This window comes from Martes martes, assembly GCF_963455335.1.
Source record: "Martes martes genome assembly, chromosome: 1".
Classification (NCBI taxonomy): domain Eukaryota; kingdom Metazoa; phylum Chordata; class Mammalia; order Carnivora; family Mustelidae; genus Martes; species Martes martes.
The window spans coordinates 179,250,410-179,275,783 of record NC_137888.1 but is presented as its reverse complement, the minus strand read 5'-3'; the positions used below and the strand labels follow the sequence as shown (position 1 = coordinate 179,275,783).

Sequence of the window (25,374 nt, the reverse complement as noted above, 5' to 3'; positions counted from 1 at the left end):
GAAACGCTCTATCTAGAGGAATATTTGGCATTTTCTTACCGGACTCAGCAAGAAAAGATGGGTTGAAAGGAGAGAGACCTGCACGAGATAGCATTTGAGGGTGTTCCCCATAGGGAATGGAGGCCAAGGAAGATGGGAGTGATCCAGGTAGCAGGACCCGATTTCCCAGCACAAAGAACACAAGGGAAGAAGCTGGTAGGCGAGGATGAGAAGCTCGGGTGGTGGGACTGGGAAGATGTGGCTTCAAAGCTGGGCTTGTCCGTAAGCTGTGTGAACGTGGGCAGCCAAGGATGTCTCTTTCTGTGAAGAGTAGGCATTTTAAGAGTACTTAGCTCACAGTACTAAGTACTTTGTGCATATGAGAACAAAATGTGCTAATACAGTATGAAGTCCCAGGCTGGAGGAAAGGAACCATCAAGAATTTGAAAAGAGCTTTCAAGTTCTACTGTCGATATGCCCACTACTTCTCCCGCCATTACTATTCCTGATGTGAGTACACTCGACTCTCGAACAGCACAGGTTTGAACTGCACTCGTCTGCTTTCACTTTCTTCCCAATATAATACAGTAAAGTCCTGTACGTGTATTTTCTCTTCCTCATCATTTTCTTAATAACATTTTCTTTTCTCTAGCTAACTTTACTGGGAGAATTCAGTATATGATTCATATAACATGTAAGATATGTGTTAATCCACTACTTATGTTACCAGTAACGCTTCTGGTCAACAGTTGGCTATAAAGTAGCTAAGTTTTGGTGGGCAAGTCAAAAGTGCTACATAAATTTGTAACTCTGCAAGGGCTAGGTGCCCCTAATCCCCATAGTATTTAAGGATCAACTATAAATTCAAACCAGGAAAAATGTGTGACAATGCGGATGTTGAGGATTTTTGATAAAAAGAAGAAATGCATTCATTTATTGAAAATGGGTGAACTATCATCATACCATGTTGAAAATTTCCTCCTAAAATTAATTTTTTAGCAATGTGCCCAAATCCTGAATTAGCTGGCAAATGTGGGAGAAGGTGAAGAGGGGGGAGGGAAGTTAGGAAAATAGCATTAATTAGACCATAAACTCTGAAATGTGAAACTAAGAACATGAATTTTCCCCTAAAGCCATAAACACTAAATATAAAATTAAGATGAAAAAGTGAACCATCACATATGAAACCGAGCCCTAACAATTCCCACTGATAACATTACTGCTAGCTATTTCTTTTAACTATAAAGTTCCACAGTGGGTATGGGAATATGTAAAAATGTGAAGGAATGACTTAAACCAAAAAAAAAAAAAAAAAAGAGAGAGAGAGAGAGAGAGAAGAGAGAGAAAGAAGAAAAAAAAAATAGCGAAGGGCTAGTGGGTCATCAAAATGTCCACAGTTGGCACCTCTGTAAACAGAGACCGTGGGCAGTGTAGTTTCTTCTTCTTTCTCTGCTTTCCTAGACACATCTTCTAATTTTGTTACAATGAACATGTAATTAATTGTGCAGTAGAAAATTTGAAATTATTTGGTATTCCATCTTCAATTGAAAACATCTGAATTACACCCAAGCCTTCTCCCCAGAGCCAACACTGAGGATTTCACTCTCGGCTCTGGTACATGGGGTATCTCATAGGCACTGGCAGAGCTAAGTGACTGTCTCGGCACCTCTTCCAGCACTTTCAGCAGCCATTCCCTAATTGTGCCACAGTCACTCTGCCAATATTTTATGGGAGTTTCACAAAATGCACCTATAGCTAGTTAGACTCACAAAGGAGAGGACCTCCTAAAATTCTGGCTTAAAAAAAAAAAAAAGGCAACTTTTTGCCCCCCTGTTCTTAATTCTTCAGAAACTTCCCCAGCCTTCCAGAAATAGGACGGGCCACGGGAATCAAATATTATCTCAGATTGGAACCTAACAAGGGGGCTCACCAGACAACAGCCTAGGGAAGCCATTGGTTAGACGTGGTGTGTAATTATTTGCTATCCTGGTTCTAGGTACTAATCCCATAGAAATTACAGAAGGAGGGCAGCAAGGAGCCCTGAGACATAAAAATCATTGCCATGTGTAAAAACTCAGATGTTAAAAAAGAAAATGCAGGCACAAGAATTTAGCCAGAAGAAAAAAAAAAAAAAAAACAGACATGCCAATAAAAAAAGCTGCTTCTTAAAATTTGGCTGGCAGTGTCCTTCCCCTCCCCAATGGATACTCTTAGTAAAGAAAACATGGTAGGTTTTTTCTCCCTTGCCTGTATTTGATTTCCAATTAAAATTAAATATAAACTGAAACGCCACCTGGATTTTAGCAAAATCCAATCCCCGCCCTCCACCGCTCCTTTTTCTTAAAAGAAGAACCTGGGCTTACATATACAAACATTTCGCTAAATGACCCGTGGCAAATTGCGTAATGCCAGTAAAAGTTGTGTTTTTTAAGTTATGAGCCCCAAAGATTTTATCTGAAATAAAACCCTGATTCAATTCAGATTCTGGAGGCAAACTGTGTCCTTAGCTCTGCCTCTAAATTTAAAACATTTGTGTTGGGGCCCCTTCAGTAATGTTGCTAGTAGGTATGGAGGAGAAATTCTGTATTTATTAAGATATATGTTTTCTTTTCTAAAATGGTAAATTGGGGCACTAATTGCCTACAAGAACTGATTCTCTGCAGTCTTCCTACAGAGGTCAGTTTCTAAATGAAGAGTGTGATTGTCAAACAGGACTGTGCCCTTATTTCAATTAATTATCTCAATGAGGGAAGACACAGGAACTCTGGAATTCATGGATGAGGGCTCTCCTTGGAGGTCTCTAACATGCATTTCTACACTGCTTTAAGGTGGTCACATTTGAATATAAAAGGGGTGGCCTCTGCTAAAGAAAGGAACAGCCCTGAGAAACCAGTTGGTTCCTCCCAGGCCTCTGACTTTGGGTCCCTAAGATTTCAGCCCCGCCTTTTCCCTATCTTTAAAAGGTACTGAGCGAACAAAATACTGTCAAAAGCACTATTATTTTAAAGGCTTGAGGAGTGTGCCAAGGCCTAAGATCTATTATTCAATGTATTTGTCATATAACTCTGCTCTAGAAATTATATCTACTGCCCCATTTTACAGACCAAAAAAGGTAAGGCTCAGAGAGACGGGCAAAACTCACTTTACTTCATCCATTCAGTAAGTACTAGAGGTAGGTTTTTGAACTCTTGTCAATAGGAGTCTAAGATGTCTCGAATGAAATGTTTCTCCTGCATTTTCTAGTCCTTGAGGCAGAGATGAATCTACAGGGGAAACAGCGTGCACTGAGTAAGAAGCTGAGGACATCCGTGCATGACTGTTGGTACCGTGCTGGATGACATCCACAAGACAAGGAACAGGCTGGCTCTGCTCACGTGCTTTCAGATGCCCTGCCCTTTCGCGTGGTTATTGAAGTGGGATCCTCCAACTGGCAGCAGAGAATGAGTCAAACACATCAGAAATGCAAATTCTGGGATGCCTGGGTGGCTCAGTTGGTTAAAGCCTCTACCTTCAGCTCAGGTCATGATCCCAGGGTCCTGGGATTGAGCCCCGCATCGGGCTCTCTGCTCAGCGGGGAGCCTGCTTCCGCCCACCCCCACTCCCTGCCTGCCTCTCTGCCTACTTGTGATCTCTGTCAAACAAATAAATAAAATCTTTTAAAAAAAATGCAAATTCTTGGACCTCACCCCAGATTTACAGAATAAAGTACTCTGGGGGTGGGTTTAGCCGTGGTTTTTAAGATGCCCTCCAGATGATTCCAATACATGTATAAGAATGAGAACGACCACAGAACACCATACAACCTCCCGGTGAAAGTGGACCCCTGAATCAAATGGTACAATGGTCTTAAGCCTCCTGACACTCAATGCCATCCTGCTCCCAGAATGGGCTGTGCACTGACTTACATTCTCATCAGCCACGGAAGGGAACGCCAGTGGTGTATGTATCACTTACTATAACCTTTGCTGATTTAATCAAAGATCTTTCAAGTAGTCTGTGAAGCCGGTGATTGTGTTTGAACAGATACAAAAAGGCTCTTCGAACCCGTGCAGAGTGCTTTAGATGACCTTACTTTCCAGAGTTTTCTTTGGAGCTGGCATTTATAGTGCTACATCTAAGATATCCAAGAACGAATTCCAGGGACACATTGGTAAGCATTTAGAGCCAGAAGAGGAAACCTTTTCCAAATTAAAGATAGGTTACTAATATACTTAACATTAATTAAACAGAAAAATCTAGGAACATTTGTCAAAACACTGAACCAGCAAGCAAATCTAATTAACATGCAGTATGGGCTGCATAGTGTTTTAATTGGGGGGTAGGGGGTTGGGGCACAATGCACATGAAACTCATTGCAAAATGACACACACACACACACACACACACACACACACACACTTCTCAGAGTAAAAGATGCAGGGGTTTCATCAGATTCACAAAAGAGGAACCATAAACCTGCAAAACGTATGCATGATGAAATTAAAGACAGGGCCTGTGCCAGGGAAACCCTCCCACCAGGAAGACTAAAGAGATGTTCACGAATTGTGAGATCTCCTGCTAAGTCATCGGGTAACAAGCTTAAAACCAGAAACAAATAAGAAGGTAAGAAAACAAAGAAGAAACCGCAGAGGAGAGAAAATCAAAGGCCTTGGGCTTCTAGGAAAGACACCTCATAAATAGCTAGATTGAAGACATACCTCCAAATCTGACAACCATTTTAAAATTAGGCCTTAGGATTGCAGTGGTTCTAGCTCTATGGCAAAGAGAGGTGAATTAGCTAAAACCCAATGTAAAAGGACGTAAAATATGGACACCACCGACCAAATGACCAGCCTTGTCAGTCCCCATCTAATCTCTGGAGATCGAACACTCGACATAGGCAACCGTCTGTGTAAACAGATAGGCCCCACACCATTTCCTGGAGACCAACAAACTCAGATGCTGGCGTGCGGCACCGAAAGACTTCTACTTACCATTAACCTCCAATCGTTCCACAGCGGAAATCCCCCTTGCTCATCCCAAAATTAAAAATGGTGAAGTGGCAAAGATACACTTCTTAGGCACGTAGGTTATAAACCTCACCCGTCCAGATCAGCGTACACCTTCATCCCCCCTCTCCTGATTGAAAGGGGTTAAATTAAATCAGCTGGTATACATCTGCTGAGTTACTGTTTCCTCAGTTATACCAAGGTCTTCAAAAATCCCACCAGCACAGACACAAATAAACTCTCTTCTCTGGGTTACTGAAGATGCGTTGCTTAAGTCACTCATCTGTTAATGAGTCATACCCCTGTCTTGCACAGCTTGTCTTCATTTTGCTTTGAGATTTTTATTGATATTTGATGCATATGTTTATGTTTTGTTCCACTACGGTTCGATTCGAAGTTTTTTGAATTCAGAGAGATGTTAAGTGTATTTCTTAATATCTTCTAGCCAACCATGGGACGGTGAACCTAAGATACGCATGTTTTGATGTTCATTTTCTTTGGTAAGAGAACCATAAGGAAGAACGTCCGCTCTTTGAGTGACTCAGTGTCCAGTCTCCATTTCCTTAGTGGGCTGGCTGATTATTCCTCTCACCACCAATAATGCCAGAACATTTAATTTGTGAAATGCATTCAATTAAATGATTAGAAAGTGACTCTGCAGATAGGATAAAACCAACAAGTGACTTTACCCCTACGGAAAATGTAAGACAAAAAGACTTAAACTCTGATACATGTATTTCTTGAGGGATAATTTAGGAGAAAAAAAAATAAGGAATGATCCCTCAGTTCTGTCACTTTCTATAAAGAGTAGAAGGTTCTAGAAGGCCAGCCTTGCCACATCTGCCCTTCACTAAAAATTTGTTCTGGAAAGGACCAGGTAAGAAGTATTTTCGGTTCTGTGAGCTGTATGTTCTCTGCTGCAACAATGCACCTCTGCTGTGGTAGGAGGAAGGTACCTCTAGACAACGGCCAACAAGGAGGATGGTGGTGTTTCAATAAAATCTTTTCTTCCCCCCAGTCCAAGAAGGGAATCTATTAACTCACAGAATTCAAGGAAGCGCTGAGTAAACACATCACAGAAAAGGCAGGTAAGAACTGAACGGCAAGAACAAGTGGATCCAGAAGCTCCAATTGGGCCAGTCTTCCCCCAACCCCCTGCTCTTGACTCTAACTCTTTCTTCCTTCTTACTTGAGATCCTTAAATGATTATATCTACCTCACTGGGTCATTATGAGAGTTAGGTGAGATAACATGTTGCAAAGAAATAAAATATCAGAGTACTCAATACACGTCAATAAAAACCTTCTTCAAAAAAAAAAAATAATAGATGGCAGGCTTAGTTTCCCAATCCCTCGTATAGTCTGCAGGTTTAACACCCTGTATTGTACCTAGAACCTGCCCCATCAGGGGACTGCACAAACGGCTGAGACAAGTTTAAAATATTTCAGGAATATAATCATCATGATTCCAATTGCGAATATCACATCCTCAGCTTAAGCATAATGCTTTTCCCTCCGTAAACACAGTAATGATACAGTCTTTACATAGATATACACAGCACACATACATAATACACAGCACCAACTTTGAGCTGGGAAGACAGGTGTACAGCCAATGAGATCAACAGAATATCATAATAAAAAATGCACATAAAGGCATTTTCACTGACTACTTTTGGATGGTGAATGCCTATTGAGTTGAAATGGAAATATCATGAGGAGGACAAAAAAAATGAGGCAAGGTAAGCAATATTATCACAGTATTATTTATCATACGCATTAGGATCAAAAATAGTCAGGAAAGAACGAGCATTATGTCATTCTCTCCCAGTCTTTAACCTTGTAAAAGGTTGTTGAGTTCATAGGGAAGATAACAAGAGTTAATACAAGAGGCTATAAAAATGGAACTGTGTCTTACCATGCAACCTTGAGAAATTAATACTTAATAATTATAATAATAAAAGGCCACTCTTGCCCTGTTTTAGGATGTTACATATTATTTTATTATATTTTTCCAAAACTCTTTCTTCCTTTGGCTCTGAGACACATGGCTCTGCTATTGAAAAGCAAAAGACATTTTACGCACAATTTTCCCTCTACTAGAAAGAGGTATATTGTGCCCTTCAGTGAACATAAAATTGATATTATCATCTCTTAGTTTATATCTCACTACTTAACCTTCAGATTAAAAGTTATTGGATTTGAATGACTAAGAAGACATCATGTCACCTTCCCTTCAACGTGGAGACAGGGGAGTTCGGGATGAGAGAAGGCACAGTGATAAAAACACGGATTTCGGATCAGCTGACACTTTGCCTCTTTTGACAGGCAACCGTGATCCTGACAATTCCTTGTGCTTGTGTGGATGATAAATTGTGTGACAAATGGTCTACTTTCAGAAACTTTGCTGAAGATGAATCTGCGTCAGGAAGTTAATTTTATTTGGAGTACAGTCGAAAAGGAGCAGTCTTAAAATAGGGATGAAAGAGTTAATTCAAGGAGAACTTAAGGGTTACCACATTAAAAAAAAAAAAAAAACTACCCCTCTCATGCAGAAGATACTGGAAAATGTTCTATCTGAAGGGATTAAAGGGAAAAGAGCTGGTTTCCCTCCATCTGCCTCTATGCACAGCTCAACTTAAACACACAGACAAGGCCTTGACATCCCTAAGCAGTTTAATCTATACCTCGGTCAATGAGTCTGCCAATAGCACCACTGTTTAATAATTACACATCGTATTTCCAACAAAAGAAACACAACATACAGCCCCTTTCACCCTAAAAAACAAATTCATTCTAAGAAGCTTGTGTCAATATGAAACAGACTTTATCAAAGATCTAACTTCGTCGTTTTGTTCTCTAAAAGAGATTAAGTCCATTCCATGATCAATAGGAACACGAGGCAGTTTATCAGCACTTCCCATGTGACTTTTGGAAGATAGACTCATTAGTAACTGGCAAAGGCTAAAGGGAAAATATTTGATAATTTTAATCTGAATAAACATATACAATCAAAAGAGGGAGTTTTCACGATGTAAGAGGATGTCAATTTTAAAGAAGGACTTTTCCAAAGTAAGTCCGTTCCTTATTTACAACTGAAATTTGTGCTTGTGCACAATTTGTGTTTGTCCAATAACTGACCCGTGGCAGGTAAGAGGGGAGCGTGAGTTCTCCTCCTGATGCCCTTCTCTTCTGTTCCATAACTCCAGCACTCTGCCAATCATTTAGATGGGAAATGCTGACTCATCACCCTTGCTAACTCCCACCCCTTGATGTTTTCACAGGTCCTACTTCAAGAGGCTCTGCTGATTTTCCAATACTCCCCTCAACACTCTTGGGACCACCACCTTCCTTTCTCTTCCTACTTCATTCATTCACAGAGGCTGTCAAAGAACTGCGCTGTGTAGGGAACATGGGGGAATGAGAAAGGGCCATCCCAGCTGATATGGGCCCTACCGCTGACCAAGGTGTTCAAACACAGAAGGAGAAAGGCAGGGAGCAAGGTGGTAAAGGTGGTCAACAAAACCAAGGCCTCAACCCAATGAAGCGAGAGTTAGCGGCCCATTACTGAATTCAGGACTTACCGCAGGGCCTTGTCACAGCTATTAATCTTTCAAAGATCTCTTTCCTTCTAAGCCAGGCCAACTCCAACCTTCTAATTTATCCTCAGTACTTCTCCTCCTGAATGGCCTTTCTTCTCTGACTAGAAACCTCCCCTGGCTTAGAAACCCAAGCCTCCAACAAGCCGATCCCAGGTAACCTTCGAACCACCTTCCCATTGCTCCCATCCTTGCTCTCCAGGCTCTTCGGGTTCTAGTCGAATAAACTTGGAATTAATTACTCTCCCATGCACATCTCCTTATACACAGGCGGCTTTGCACCACAAAGTCTTCGTTCCATGAAAGAACATACAAATGAATGAGCGCATTTCAAGAACTCCAAAGCAAAGAAACAAAGTTAATACATAGTTTCCAGTGTAGCACATTTATTAGCTCACTTGGAACAAAGCTGAGGCCAGGCCAGTATGTGAAATTCTCTTCACCACATTTTCTTGCACGAGGGAAAAGAAAAAAAAAATGTGGTTGTATTTCTCTGAACCAAATCAAACACAGTATTTAGCAAAGGGCCTCTGGAATGTTACAAGTAACACTTCATAATTACAATAGATTGGAGTTCAAAGACCAAGTGATGAAAAGAAACTTTCTAATACGGGGTTCAATTCCCTATATAAACTTCCCTTCTGTGGCCCCATCTACCACTCGCATTTATATTGCCATGCTACTTTGTCATAAAAGCAGTCACCTTGTAACCCTTTTTATCAAGTAATCTATGCACTACCTAAAAGTACACTCGGCTCCATCAGGCGAGCTGTATAGGTTTCATTACACAAACAGACCAATTCTGCCCGCTCAGCACTACTTGTCAATAAACGCACGCGGTTGCAAAACAGCAAAGTAGGCTCCTTGCCTTCAGAGACCAGAGAGAAGCCCGCCAGTTTTGCAAAACAACTCCCTGCAATCAGTGAGGCTAATCTGTCAACAAATTACCATTAAAGTCACACCTCCTGAAAGTTCAAAAAGAGATTTCTGATTAGACAAGGGAGCGGGGGTATTTTTTTTATTATTATTATTATTATTATTATTATTATCTCACAGGTCAGGGCTTAAAATTGCCTTTGCAAAGTAGGGATGCTTTGGCTTAAAGTTGAGGGTAGGCTTCACTCGTGGTGAAACGTGGCATCTAGCTTTCTATATATTTGGCTCTTTCTCTGTTGTCGTTTCTCATGCCATCTTACTTTTCAACAGAGAAATTAATGACACAAAACTGTTTAGTAATCAGACCTTGAAAGGATTTCATATAAGGCTCACATCACAGGTTACCTAAATCTCTGACAATATTTTGACGACAGGGAGGTCCAAACTCCCCGAGTAAAGAACTTCAGCACTCAGGGTGAAGTGTGCCTTTTCCAGAAAGAGCCACAAAAGGAATGGAGGAAAAGTGGGAGTCTGTTATTGTTATGGCTGCTTTTTCTTTATTTGTCACAACTATCCGGATTCCTCTCTTACTTTTATCTCAATTTGTTTGCATTGTTTTCACTAACGTTTTGGGGGCACCGGTTCCTACTACAAATTTTTGATCATCAATAGCTTCTATATTCGAACTCTGCCTTGTGTTCAAAAAGAATCTAACTTGGTAGAGTGAGTCCTTAAAAATTATACTTTGAGCTTTTTACCCACCACTGAAGGAAGGTGTTAGCCCTCAATGAGAGAATCAATAAATTAAGATCATCTTCTACGTTACCTTCCAGAAGCTTCCCTTATTAGAACCAGAGAGGTTGACTTATCTTTTCCCTCCCAGTGACATCAAAAGACCCTCCTTTCAGACACAGTTCCCTGCTATCTGCAAGGCAAAAGGCCACTTGAGTGTGTTTTTTTGTTTGTTTTGTTTTTATTTTACTTTTTATTTTTTTCTGATTGCAATACGTGCCCTCCTTAATACCCATCACTAGACTAACATATCCTCCCCACCCCTCTCCCCTTTGAAACCCTCAGTTTGTTTCCCGGAGTCCATAATCTCTCATGGTTCGTCTGCCCCTCTGATTCCACCCCTCAGTGTTCCATTCATTCCCCTAATGTCCTCATGTTATTTCTTATGTTCCACATATGAGTGAAATCATATGATAACTCTCTTTCTCTGCTTGACTTATTTCCCTTAGCATAATCCCCTCCAGTTCCATCCATGTCGATGCAAATAGTGGGTACTAATCCTTTCTGATGGCTGAGTAATATTCCATTGTATATATTCCTAACAAAGTTAACAAAGCAACCTTTGGCAAAGAGAAGAATGGTGAGGCCGAACTGGGCATTGCTACCTGGTCTTTGTACTAATCCACACTTAATCACTTGGGTCTCCTTCTGTATTGTCCGCAATAACAGTAACGTGGTTCCTACAAAGGAATAGGAGTATGAATGAGAAGCACACAGGGGCGGTCTCTTTCGTCGGAGCTTACTGCCCATCCAAACGCGACAGCGATTTCTCCCACATGTTGTTTTTTATAGGGGCACTTCAAGCTGGAAGTGTTGGCAGGACAACCTCCCTCTTTTGCTCGATAGCCACTAGTCATTTTGGTAACAAGAACAAAATGAGGACATTCGTTCCGCCATTTTGAAATTGAAGAGAAGCATCTTTAATTTTTGCGTATGGGTTTATGCTAACAGGTTTACACTCTGGTCATTATCCTTTGGTGACTCGTATCAGGAGATTCCAGGATATAGACCCGTGATTCTCCTGGGCCCTTCTGATAGTGTATTGTCTACGTCCTCTGTGAACATACACAGCCAGAGTTCCTTCTCGACCCCCCTCCCACTCCTCCTGTCTCTCTGAGCTTCTCTGGTCCTGGGCAGGGACTCATCTCTCACCTCCTTTAACAGCTCATTGGCAAAATGCAACCCAATGAATCCCTCTTCTTCCCTCTCATGATGTTTCAGAAGCTACTTGTCCTTCCTACCTCTCTTAACTCTTTAGGACTCATTCAATGTTTTCCTCTCTTTCTTTTACATTATCAACAGGAAACATGTATATAGACACGTGTTGATGGTGGGTAGGTATCTTTCGGGCCAAAAGGTCCAACACCTTAAACCAAATGTCAAAGAACCAATGTCAACGAATGAAACAAATACGTCACTTATCCACACTCTCTAAATAATCCATATTTAAATCCCGTATGTAGTATATCTTTTTTTTTTAATGTCTTTCTCACAGACTACCTCCACACTGCCCTCCTCATATAAAACAATAGCCATACCTCAAAACCACAGCAACCAAAGCTCTCTCTATCCTGATTTGCAGACAATAAAACTGCCAGGTGGTACCCAAAAAAAAAAACCCATCATTAAATGGAATGTTGTTAAGAAATAGCTGTTTTATTTAACAGCTATTCATTTTTATTGAATAAACATTTTCTAGTATGCATTCTGTTAATTGACCTGACAGCATATGCTGTATATGGAGAAACTTCTAAACATTATGCTCTATGTAATATGCTTATCTGAAAAAGCTCTCATTTGCAGCAATATGGAAATAAAATTCTGCTTTCTAAAATTCAAGACTTTTAAAATGCATTAATCCACACAGTTTATGAAATTGCTCTGGACATTTTAAAATCCTTTCTTAAGGAAAAAAAAAAAAAAAAAAAAACTTCAGTAACTGGTAATAGTATTTGTTGCTGAGTTTCGTAATGGAGTAGTACGTATCCAGTACAGAACACTTACAGACCCAGAAATGGGGCAGGCATAATAGGAAATAAAAAGCAGTTATGGTATCGGGTAAAGAATTACCCAGTGGCTAAAAGAAATGTTCGGAAACTCTATCAAATTATCTTATTAGGAAACTATTGTTATAATAGTTTCATGGCCCAGATAGAAGTAGGCTTGAAACATTACAGAGATAATACATTTCGTTTTGAGGAAGGAAGACAGTTGGGGAGTGTGTTGGCGGGCTCCTCCAAGCTACTGGCAGCACCTCTCCTTTGGTGATGGCTTCTGAGTGATGATGGCATCTTGCAGAGCTACCAACCCCCCTGCCTAGAAGGCCACAAATGAGCAATGCTGCTGGGTGGGAGCTGGGGCAGCCTGGAGGGCGGCGGGCTCCTTGACTTCACGAGCAATCCATCCCCTAACAACTGTTGCCCTCATGGGAATATTGGTCTAGGGTTACCAGATCTTCTGGTTTTTCAAGAGAAGATGGAAAAGCCAGATTCTCCTGATTTTTCTAGGCTGTCACCCATGTAATTCTTTTTTTTTTTTCTTTTTAAACAATTCTTCTTAGACCTAATTTAGCCAACCTATAGACCAGTTCCAGCATAGAAGTCACTCATTCCACAGCTAATCTTTGTGAAAGCTCTCCATTCTGAAAGGGCACTTGCTATCATTTATAATTATCTTTGGTAATAAGAATCAAACATGGAAAGGCTTGCATTTATTTTAAAAGTCCTGGCACTAGGCAAAAATTCTCCCTATATTGTCAACGATGGCACTGGTGCAACTAGAAAATCCTATAACATTCAGTGTTACACATGGCATAATTAACTCATTTTTATACCAAGCCCTTTTAAGCCACATCTTTTTGTTCCATGGACTTCTAACATATTTTACAGTTCTAATTCTCTTCCACTGTCCTACATTAATCAAAGCTGTAACCCCTGTTGTCTTTGTACTACAGAATCAGAATGTGCCCCTGGCGAGGAATGGGGGAAAAGTCAACAGGAATTAAATTTCAGTGCAACTGTTTACTCAACTGTGGCCTGCAGTTATTGAAATTTTATCCGTGGTTTTGTGTGACTACCGCAGTAATGAATTCAGCATGGCTGTGATTTTCTCACTGCTGGTATTCTCACTTCAAGTAAAAACCTGTAGAATAAAAATGACGAAAACAACCCAAGTCCATCACGTTGACCCTCACATTTCTCCAAAGCGCTGACTTGTTGCTGTTTTCGGTCTAGAAGGAAACTCTAGTCCCGCAAACTTTTTCAATCCCTTAGTTCCCCACCCCCCCCCCCAATCCATGTAGAGATTTACTTGTCCTCCAACAACCTGTGAGGAGCCTCATCATACACGTGGAGAGGCAAACAGTTGTCAGTATTTTGTTTTAAAAGATCAAAAAGGGCTACCAAGCACAATATGTGAGGTTTTCACCGCAATGATAAATCCAAGTACACTCTCTCTTCCTAAATCATATCAATAGCAAATAAAAACAAACTTGTTATAAAAAGTATTTCAAATGAGTTTCAAAGTACAACAAAAGGTACTGATATCCATGACACATAAGACCATGTTTTCCAAAGTGGTCACAGCCAAGATAAAGAGGGGAGATGTGGCTAACTAATTTTGTTACCAATGCTTTTTAAGGAAGATGCTGTTAACGTGCACTTTCCTAACTGTCTTCTATGAGGCCAATGTGTTGTTGCTGATATTGGTGTAGGGGTGTGTGTGTGTGTGTGTGTGTGTGTGGTACATACATAAAGATTTTGGCTGACTTACTACTTTAAGATGGTAAATGATTTTTCAGTTCTTCATATAAAACTCTAAAGAAGTGAATTTCCCATTTATTTAATTAATGTACCCTAAATACTAAGCATGTGGGGTTCCCACCCCATAGGTCAAGAGCACCACACCTCAACTGCTCAAGAACTGGTGGCTCTTGGCCTCTGTAGGGTAAGGACACAGAACACAGCACTCCAAGATCCCAGCAGCTCTCTCAACAGAACCGTAAGTACTCGAGAACGCCACATGAACGATGCATGCACACACACGGATACTATCCTACCATCTGAGGATATGTTTTGCTAACTACCTCAGTGGTTAGAATTCTGCCATTGGCACTCATTTAAGTGCACGACCTCCCACACAACATACGTCATAAATTCCAGCTGATGGGGTACTCAAGGTGCAGGCACAAAAGGTTCTGGACAACCAGGGACAGAGGTCACGTCACATAGATGAAGTGCTGGTGGTGAGACCTGAGCATGTCTGCTAGTTTCCTTTTCTTTCTGTCATAGCTTTCCCCCAGCAGGTTCCACTACCTTTTAACAGACTAACAATGTAACGATTCTTCATATTTTAAAAACTTCTTAGCAAGGAAAAAATGAAACATCCTCAGAGCCTGTCAAAGGCTATAACCCTCATACAAAAAGGGATTTCCTTTCCTTCCCCGATACGCTTTCCAAGAAAATGGTTTGAGAAAAGGCTCGCCTGCCTCCTCCTCATCCCCCAAAGATTTCTAATTTTTTTTTTTTTTTCCAGAAAGGCCCGAAGATGCAGCGTTCTTTCTCACCTTTTTGCAAGGGCACCACAACTATGTACTGAGTAGATGAATCCAAGACCAAAATGGAACAAACCCCACCCATTATCATTTAATAAAAACAAATCCTATTTCCTGATTCCAAGAGAGGCTGGAAAACAGTGCTGTCTTCAAGCGGGTGCTATTTACTTATCTGAATTTCCCTCAAAATTTGGGCCACATAACACCATTTTCTGGGTCACCTTTACCATTTGGAAATATTTAATCCGTCACTCACAGGTACCCACTGACACGACTATGGAGAACGTAAGGAAAATGAATATGTCCCAATTTACATGCATTTGGGGGAACCACCAGTAAGAACTGATGTAAAATGTTAAGAGGACTTAGCCCCATACCAGCTGCCGTATGTACACAAGACACATAGGCCGGTGGTCCACACCCCGGAGTTCCTCCAGGCCGCAGGAGGCCACTGCTTACACTTAAGCCTGTGCTGTCGATGCTATGCCTGCTGTATATATACCCACTCCTGCCCGTTTGTTTCCACTGTTTGCTTCCACTCCCTCTTCCATCCTTACCCACCATCCCTCCTTTTGTGTCGTTCTTCACCAGTCTCAGTAAGCCCGTTTATTAGTATGACTTTTTAACTCAAGCATAGGGAACCATTTCTGCAATTCATTTTATCCCAAATAGTTCAGCTTCAGGCTGCCACGGTGGGGCCTGGGAAGAGGTGCGCTCAAGCTCATCTTTAACAACTGCTCCCCAAGACAGAGGGCGGGGGCAGGGGGAGTAGCTTCCAAGACTCTCGGCTCCTGAGGGCTTGAACACTTAGTCTCCGAGGGCCACCGCCCCGCGCTGGATGCTGCTGACAGGCGGCCAGCCCGCCACGTGAGCCTCCAACACTCGCAGGGGGGCGAGTACGGAGGGCGAGCGGGAGCGCCGGCCTGCAGTCCCCCTGCATCCCGCTCAGCCCGGCGGCCACGGTACCTGCTGCTGCTGCTGCACGTGCACGAGCTCGGCGGCCCCCGCGTCCGCGGCCGGCGTCTCCCCGTTGGACCGTCCTTCGCGAAGACTCCCGCACTGGAGCAAGTGGTTGCCGCCGCTCGACCCGTTCTGGATGGCTGAACCGTTACTTTTTGTCTCAGTCCCAGATTCTTGCATCATGACTCAAAAACCTGATAGAGGGATTTTCAGGAGGGAGCAGGGGAGAGAGAGAAAAGCAGCTGTTAAAACAGTTGTTGGACAGAAGGAGAAGGGCCCTGCCTTGCGTGTTGCCAGACTCTGTGAACAGTTGTCCTTTTCTTTCACACACTCTTGGCCCTGGGTCGTGGGCTAGTCCCTTAGTGTCTGAGGACGGAGGGGTCGGGCCAGCTTCAAGAGTTCATAGTGGTCCTTTCAACAAGCTGTTTCCCCTTGGAGAAAAATACTTTCGGAGGAACTCAGGATTTATGGTTAAATATCTGTGGCTATCTGGATGTTTTTCTCAAAAAGGAGTAAGTTGTCGTGTGTGGCATATTAGGTGTAACATTAAATTTCAGTGTGTGCGGGCTCTGCGTTGGGGTGGTACACTCCTAGAGCGAAGGTCTCCAGCCCCACTCTGTCAAGACAGGACACACACCACCAGGAGGGCCCTGAGATTATTTGAGCCAAACACCCTCACAGTCAAAAAGACAAGAGCATTTAAAGATTCGTACTCCCCCAAATCATTCCGGTACTGAGAAGTCTTCAAAACTGGTGATTCCAATGAGATCAGCCACATTTAGAGAGAAAGAAAAAAAAAAATCCCCTCCCTCCCCACCCCCCGCCACTTTTCAGGAGCTGAAAAAATTCAGACTCTGATCTTTGTCCTATGGTTAAAACTGTCCTAAGAGAGCGTATTCAAAGTTAGGGGACTTTCTCATGCTGAATTACTAACCTCTAGTTTGGTTTAAGGCCTGAAAGGTCTGGGACATCTTATATTTATTTTGGAGAAAAATCCAGCCTTAGGCAGACCAAAGAAAAGGTCTGAATGCAAAAGTATGAAGTGTCTAACAAAAAACATGTATGTGTATGTGTTTGTTAGTATGTATGTACGTACATCTGTATGTACAGTGCAGAATGTGCAGCCAGAGGATATCACCTACATACATGCAAATATATTTCATGTTCTGCCCAGCTACCTTCTAGGTACAAAACCATTACCCACAATTCAGCTCTCAGTAAATGCATCTGATTATGACAAAAGATAGATCATATTTACTAATACCAAGTGTTACCAGTGCTGTACCAAGCCCACCAGCAGGTGATTTACATATATTCCCCAGTTTAGTTCTGAATGCCACTGGTATCTCCAGTATGCAGATGAGAAAACTAGGCCCCCATGAGGACCATTTTAATTTGCCCAGCATAAATCATTAGTAGTGGTGCAATCAGGATTTGAACAAGTTCAGCCGGATATCAACGTTCTTAACCATGTGTTTTCTTACAGCTGAGGTGTAGTAGGGAGCAAACAGTGTAATGGCAGGGTCATACTCTAAATTCACAGACGAGGACTTTGAACAGGAAAAGCAATAGTCACTAAAGGACCTGACAGTTCCAATATCAAAGCTGAGAAATGTCTGAATATTAAAACTTTAACGTGAAACACCGATCTCAGATCAAAGGGCTGAAAACTAGTAACAAATACTCGTGCATCGTGGAAAGACATGTGCAATCTGCATTATGGATCCGCGCCCCCCCCCCCCCCCCGCCCCTTGCAATATGTGACAACAGGGAAACTGAAACACTTGGGACATCTTTAGAGGAGGCTGCCCTCTTGCTGGAAGTTGGTTCAAGTCCCTTTTCTACTGAGTTCCACAAAAGCCTAATGGAAAATTAAAAGCAGAAAAATTCACATCTTTCTTCCTTTCCTTTCAGTGCCCTGATGATCCAACTTAAGTACAAACTTTATAAACCCAGAAGACTTACGTTTAAAGTTAATCCAATTCTGAAGGGGATTAAGAATGGCATTTTTTGTTGTTGTTGACAGGTGGAAAACAAACTCAGAAGCAACAGCTGATTCACGCGCTTTTCTTGAAATCAGACTTTCCGGTAATTAGAATCCTTTAAAAACTGCCTTTATATCCTTACTGTCTACAGAGTATAAAACCTATCAAAAATACAACTAAAACCTTCTCTAAGAACAACCAGGCAATACAAGTACCTTGTTTGTTGCCAAAAAGGAATTAATTTGTGAAATTGAGGGGGCTTTTTCCCCCAATGTTTCTGTTTCACAAACCCGCCCATTCGTACAGAAATGAAGCAAAGGGCAGTGTTTAGGTATTTGAGGGAGAGAATGGTTGTCCTAGCATAGTTAACATGGAAACGCACTCAATTCTTAGGTATGTCACAAGCACACCTAAAGAGAAAACAAAAACACTTTTCTTTTTTTAAACTTTCTGGAAAGCCTACTCACATCAGCGAACGGACCCCCAAAAGATAAAAACATGGCTTGCACATGAGATCTTTACCTGCTCTCAGAAGGGGGCCTAGGTAGCCACATATCCTGTCCTCGGAGCTATAGGAAAGAATGCTGCTTTTCCCCGCCTGCGACCATTGGGATGCCTGACCTCAGAACAGGTGTCCAAGAGACTGGCCCTGCTTCTGTTTCCTGGGTTTGACACCGTGGTGGTGGGTGGAGTAGGGACGATCTCCAATCCACAATTTGATAAGGTTTTGCTCTACGCAGTTCCAAGAAGACTGCCAAGTCCTCCAGGAGAAGTTCTGCAGGCATCTCGCCAAGCAGCTTGGCTTGCAAATCGGGTCTGTGAGAGTGCAGGCATTGGGACCGAAATTGCATAAAGGCTTATTTTGGTCTGAGGATGTCCTTAATTAGTCAAGTGCTAACAGTAGTATGTAGGTTGCAAGATTTAAAATTTCCCATAATCTCCCACACCAATCAGGAGAAAACAGCTTTTTGAAAAGCACATGTGAAAAATTAGGAGTGTCGATGTCTAAGAACATTTCTAACAATATCTGGGCTGGCAATATTTCTTTCTATGGAATGTTCCAAGCCATTTAATAAGGCTTTATGTCTGTACAACACTTCACAAACTACAAGGCTCTCTGAGGTACTTTTCAAACTCATAACAAGTCCATCAAAGAGAGGAGGCAGGTGAAATTTATCCCATTTTACAGATAAGAAAACCAAAACTCCGTAGGTTAAGGAATAGATACAGCCATAATCCTTGCCTGTTTCAGACATGAACCTGTCCATTCTATGAATGAGGGAGAATTTCCCGTTTGCAAAATCCTGGGCAAGGTGGTCCATTAGTAAATGAATGAAAAGAAAACTAAGTAATTCGAGGAAAGACAGTACCAAGGTGGCAGGTAGACAAACAAAAGCATCTAAAATACGAAGATGAAAGTGTCCGCATTCTTTAGCAAACACCTCTATTTGTCTTTCTCTATTGAGTTTTACAATTTGAGAATCATCTGAGAGCAGGTCAGTGTATTCGAGAGGCATGTGCATTTTCTGACATCGAACACTGTACCTTCTTTTCTTAGCGGGAGCCTGTCATAGATACTCAGTTTGTATAACCTCCACTTCCCTCTGGGACTCCTTACAACCAAGGAACTGCTCTGCTCCACGGCAAATCGAGAGCAAGAAACAATACGCCATCAGCCAGAGTGTGTGGATACGAAGGCATGGCTTCTGGAGGACGCGAGCAGCCCTCCCCACTAACAAGCTCTCCAGAAATAAACACAAATCTTCCTCTGGTTTCCTGCGTGTCTTCTCTGAATGAACCGGTTCTGTTTAAGTCACATATGACCCGTTCAACACACCCCTGCGAAGACCGAGGCTGTAATCACGTGGATGTCAGAAAGCTGAAGGAAGCCAAAATGGTCCACTCCTGGTCTTGTTTGGAAGCGTGACAGAGCTACTGATTTCCGAAGATCGATTTTTGTGCTGAAGGAACTTGTAGAAAAGGATAAGAACTGGGTTTAGCCTGCTTATTTATTGTCGCTGCCAACAGAGCATACCCTGGAAGTATTCTGGAAAATTCATAATGTCCAGGCCAATGTATTTATAGTAAATTAAAGCAGTGCTTTATTATTATGATTATTTCCTTGGTTACAGTGTTGATGCTGAAAATTTAAGGAAAATAAAGCCCTTGTTATCATGCTTGTGAAAGATTTTAAGCTAACAAAAAAGTTCAGTCTTGATTCCAGGGCAGTTAATTAAGGTTGACCAAGTCAGGCAGAAGTAAATTAACTTGGCTGATCAATTATTTATATGAAGCAGAATAAATGCCCTTAAAGAACTTGGTCTGTTCATGAAAGGATGTGTAAATTAAACTAAACATAGTTTTGTAAAATATATTTCTACTTCTATGGGGAGAAGAGAAGAGAAGTTAATGGTGAAATCACTTGTAGGAAAATGATGACAGTGATGACATGGTCCTCCCCCAGCCCAAAGTGAAGATCGTTTTCTCATTGTACATCCAGCACCAGGAAAGAAGGAAATGGGAGGTATTTTGAAGAGATAACAGAAGCTCTTGGAGTGGGGGGGTGGGGGTGGGGGTGGGATGGGGGTAAAAGGAAAGAAGAAAGGAAGAACACAGGGAAGGGAGGGACAGAGGATGACGAGGAGGGAAAGAAGAAGACAGCAACTCTAAGAATGGGGTGATCATGTGAATTTCTGTATTGTGGAATTACTGAGCAAGAGGCATGCTTACTTCATCATCAGTTAGACTCTGTGCAGAGTTTACAGACAGGACAAAAATAAAGGTGGGAGTCAGGCTAGCTCTAGTTCCAAAGAAGGACTCGTGTCACCTCATGATGATTCAAAGTCCACACTGATCATGTTCATGTGATTCAGGAAAGAAGAAAAACTTGTGTGTATTAAGATATAAAGCATACATTTATTTCTGGGTTTCATCAGATAAATGAACGATTTCCCTTTAAATGTGCAAAAGGTCGACCTGGCAACATAATACACATCAAGGAGTTCAAAGGAGCACAGTGTAACTAAGGGGATTCCTCCCTGCTGGCAGGCAAACAGCAGGGTGGCCCAGGACACGAACCCAGTGCCTTGCTCTCCATCTTCTTGCAGGAGTTCCTCCCATTCAAAATAGGAACTCAAGCGCAGAAAGCATCCCCAAAGTAAGGCCGGCTTTGACTATGGAGACTTGGCATTTCCTAGCACATGGCACACGCTTTGCCAGTGCTCGCCGTTCACCTGGCAAGATGCACTAGGTGGCAGAGACCAGAGGAGGGGCTGCTGGAGGGATTACAAGTGAAACTGAGGGGTTAAGGGAGCAGCTGAAGCCAGGGCAGGAAGGAAGGGTCCCCAAGATGCAGAATCTCTGCCACTGGGTGGAGATTCCAAGGCATACTCTCAAAGGTGGGGGGAGAAAGCAACAAGAAAAACAAAGTAACGCCAGCTGAGTGTTTTCACATCTGAGATCACTCCCACAAGTTGTGATCAGACACCACTGTCTGCCTATCCACCGCCCCCGATGGCAGGGGTCCCATTCCATGGAAAGACCATCCAAGGGCCAAGTGTAGGAAGAGAAGTCGGTGTGCTGAGTTACGAAAGCGCCATCTTCCAATACCAAATATTCATAATTATAACAGAAAGGCGTAAATTTTCTAATGCATGGCAGTTCAAAAAGTAATCAAGGGAATGAGCCGGAGGGCTATTTTAATGTATGCAAAGCTAGTGACCCACAGTAAATGGGAGGTAAGCTACAATGAATGCAAAGTAATGCACACAGACTGAAGTCCTGGTCTGATGAGGGACGGCTAAAATTAACACCCAATTAATTTCCGAATTGACAAACAAATGAAACCCATAAATCTACTTTCTCATTAATTTTCTTGTGGTATAATTTAAAGCAGTAATATGAGGGCAAAAACTGAGCATTATCCATCATAAATATCAAAAAGATAGCACTGTAACACCATAAATTATGCATATTACCTGTTGTTAAAAATGATTTATGTATTATCAACTTTATCGTGCACTGGAGATATCTAGATCTATCTTTAAAAATCTGGAATTCCATTTAGCACTTAGGAAGAAAAAGTTGAGGAGCAATGAAATAGTCAAAAATATGTTTGTTTATTTGTTCGTTTGTTCTTAGAGGCTGTTTACACAGCCATATGGGAGAGAAGGGCAAAACTGGAATCTTCCCAAATCTGAGGTCAGCAGAGGTCGAGGATATCATGGAAGTGTCGGGGTGGGCCTCTCAGTAGAGACAGAACCAGGTCTCGGAGCACCCCTCCTGGAAAGCCCCTCCTGGAAAGCCGTGGTACATGTGTCCTCAGGGAGCTACTCCTGCAGGAAATGCAGGGCTTGGGGCTGGAAAGGAAGGGGTAGAGGCGAGGACATCCTGGATACACCTCAGACAGCCTGAGGGGGAGAACCTACAGCTTTGGGTGCTCTGTGAAGCAGAGTCCTCAGTTGGGGAGAAGTCTGGAGGATAATTAGGTTTGTTGTTAATAATGTCATATGGTAGCTCTCTTACCTTTAGAGTTCAAAGGAGGAGAAAAAAGAACTAAGAACTAGTTTGTGTTTATCAATCAACCTAAAGGTACCTCTGTTTATGAAGTAAACGGACAAAGAGGCACTCAGAGTAAAATGATCTCCTTCCTGGCCTCTCTAACTCCATTTCTTTAGTAACAATTGAAAAAAGCCAACCCCCCCCCCCCAAAAAAAAACCCCAAAACAAAACAAAACAAAAAAAACCTTTATTTTGAACTTTACTTTTAGGCACACCTTGCACATACAGTGACTCCTCTTATTCACAGGGAATATGTTCCCAGACCCCCAGTGGATGCCTGAAATTGCAGACACTACTGAATCCTACAAACACTATGTTTTTGTTTTTGTTTGTTTGTTTGTTTTGAGAGAGAGCACAAGCAGAGGGAACTACAGGCAGAGGGAGAGGCAGGCTCCCAGCTGAGCAAGGAGACAGATGTGGGACTGGATCCCAGGACCCTGGGATAAACTAGATATAATTATTTTTTATATATATATATATATATAGAGAGAGAGAGAGAGAGACATATATATGTATACATATATAATAACTAGATATAATATGATAAACTAGAATAATTATTATGATCTAGTGTAAGAGGAAGTTACGTGAATGTGATCTCTAGCCCTCTCTTACAATGTCTTATTGTACTATAGTCACCTTTCTGCTTTGTGAGATGATGTGAGATGACAAAATGTCTTACTGATGAGCTTGAGTGAGGTGAACGACACAGGCCTTCTGACAATACTTTGGAAGGAAGATCATCTGCTTCCCAACCCACGGGTAATGGAATCCACAAAGCAAAACCGTGGCTATAGGAGGACTGCTGTAGTAGGAACTTATCCCTAACTGCTGAATTTTTAGCTAAATGATTAAATGACAGAAAAGTCCCAGTCCAAACTCCCAATCCAATGAGATCAAGGGCTTCTGCTGCCCACCACCTTGATGGTCCTACCTTTAAAATACTCTATATCCTGTACTTCACTTGAAAGGACCAATCATTTTGGATTTCTGAAACTGAGAAACTAACGTATGCTATTAAATCATTTTACGCCATAACGGAAGTAGGATGGTCCCAATCACTGAAAATGTAAAGATAATCAATCAGTGAAAAATCCTACCAAAATCCACGGTCCACAGTTACTACTCAGTTCAGCTGGAATGGAAAAAGGTACAGAGCCGGATGTTTAATTTTCCCTGTAACACATGACTCACAACAGTTAGAGGAACAGGGTGGTAATAAAATAATGTTCCTAATAAAAACATGGTTTCCCTTCTCTACCAGGCTTTCATTGTAAAGACAAGAGAATTTACATTTCCAGAGAGGAAGAAGTCCCGAATTCCAACACCAAGGCAGCAAGGTTGTTCAGAGGAAATGTGCGTGTCTCGCGCTAACAGCCTGCCTTAGCAAACTTCCGTGGTCTTCGGAAGTCATCAGTAGGCGCCAGTAAAAACACCCACCCCTTAAAAGTTACAAATGTCTGTATTTTCAGAATTTCGGCTACTGTCCGTCTTGTTTTCCTTGCCTCCCCGCAGACAAGAGTTTAAGCGCTGTAATCGTAGCCACTGTGGGCAAACCACGGAACTCGGAAGGAAGCTGCTCTAGGAAACAGAAGTACAAAGGAGAATGCATAGCCACTCCCTGGCATATTCATCCAGACGAGCTCAAATAATTAAACAGAGACCAAAAAGGAGCTTGCCAATCCTGGGCTAGGCTGTTTGCTTTGCTACACGGAAGCCTCTGCAGCTCAGGGTATGACTGGGCCGGGGGTTCTAGGGAGCTGAATTAAAATGCATTTTTTACAGAACACAACAGAGTTTAAGTTGGCGAATTAACAAGGCCTGCCAAACCTGAATCATTTGAACATTCAAACAACTGAACTGTCACACAGAGCCCGGGAGAATAAAGTGACCGACAACCAGGTCAGAATTTTTTTTTTTTTTCCATTTCCATATATTACAGAGTTTCATATATATGGGGCCAGGTTCCTAACATCAATTAGTGGCTGCCGTGCATGATGACACACTTCACGTACCTCCGGCTTTTGCCTCCAGCCCCTAACCGCTCTAGTGGCCAAAGCGAACAATATGTTCAGAGCATCATGGCAGCTCAGTGAATGCAGGCTATCAGCAGTCTGTGCTGGCACGTCTCCATTGTGTCCAAGGGACAATTATTTAATTTTATCCTTCAAAAACTTCAGTATGCATACATGTATCCCACTCCCACCCCCCCACCAAAAGTTGCCCTTACAGACAGATTAACCGGCTTTTCTCTTGATATAAAAGACCACAATTTGTTGAAGGTCATGACCCCCGCTTCTACCCTCACCCCAGTCTGTATTTTATCCTTGTAATTTACAGCAAATGCTAGCAGGCCCTGCCCAGTATTGAAACACAACACAAATTCAGAAACAGCAACAAACAATAATTAAAAAAAAACAAAAAACAAAGATGATGTAAGCTGTTTTCTCTGCTGTTTGCAAAACATGACAAAGGACAGGCTAATGTTTGGTCTTATCTACTGTGACTCCCGGTGAGGTGACCAAGGGACGAGAGTCACACACATCAAACTGAACAAAGAGACACAATGTCTCCTTTCCTTAACTAGAAAGGATACAATGCAGAAAACTCATTTTAAAATGAGACAGGTGAGAATACCGGGTAAGAATGAAAACACGAGCTTGTAAAAGCATATCACGTATATTCACTATATGGTCTCTTCCCACTTAGGATGTCTCCGTACGTATCACAGAGAATCGATTCACAATACATTAAACTCAAAGTTAATCTTCCCTTTTCAAACTTGAGCGAGTACCCCCATCACACAGAATCATAGGGAGCACACAAAACAACACAGAATACACACACACAATAACATAAAATCCAAGGGTTGTACCTTTTGAAGGTGACTGCCTTGTTCATAGCACTAGACTTTTTCTCTTACACCTTCTAAGTCCTTGTTTGCTCCACAAAGAGTTTTCTAGCCATCTGATGTTCTATTGCTAAGCTAGTGGCCTTTCAGGAGAGCTCTCTCCCTTCTGAAAAAAGCAAACAACTGCATAGATATCATTACACTAAGGAAATCTCTTAGAAAAACCAAACAAC

At 42.0% G+C, this 25,374-nt stretch overlaps 1 protein-coding gene across 4 annotated transcripts in view; it reads right to left on the bottom strand.

Annotated features, from left to right (window-relative positions):
• Positions 1 to 25,374, bottom strand: part of FOXP1 (forkhead box P1) — a 578,496-nt gene that overhangs the window by 213,042 nt on the left and 340,080 nt on the right. For all 4 annotated transcript variants that reach the window (XM_080822733.1, XM_080822734.1, XM_080822735.1 and 1 more), the window contains one exon: positions 15,752 to 15,939. In XM_080822733.1, coding sequence (XP_080678859.1) covers positions 15,752 to 15,928 — 177 coding nt within the window. In that variant the 5' untranslated portion in view covers positions 15,929 to 15,939. Of the gene's footprint in view, positions 1 to 15,751; positions 15,940 to 25,374 lie in introns of those variants that run through there.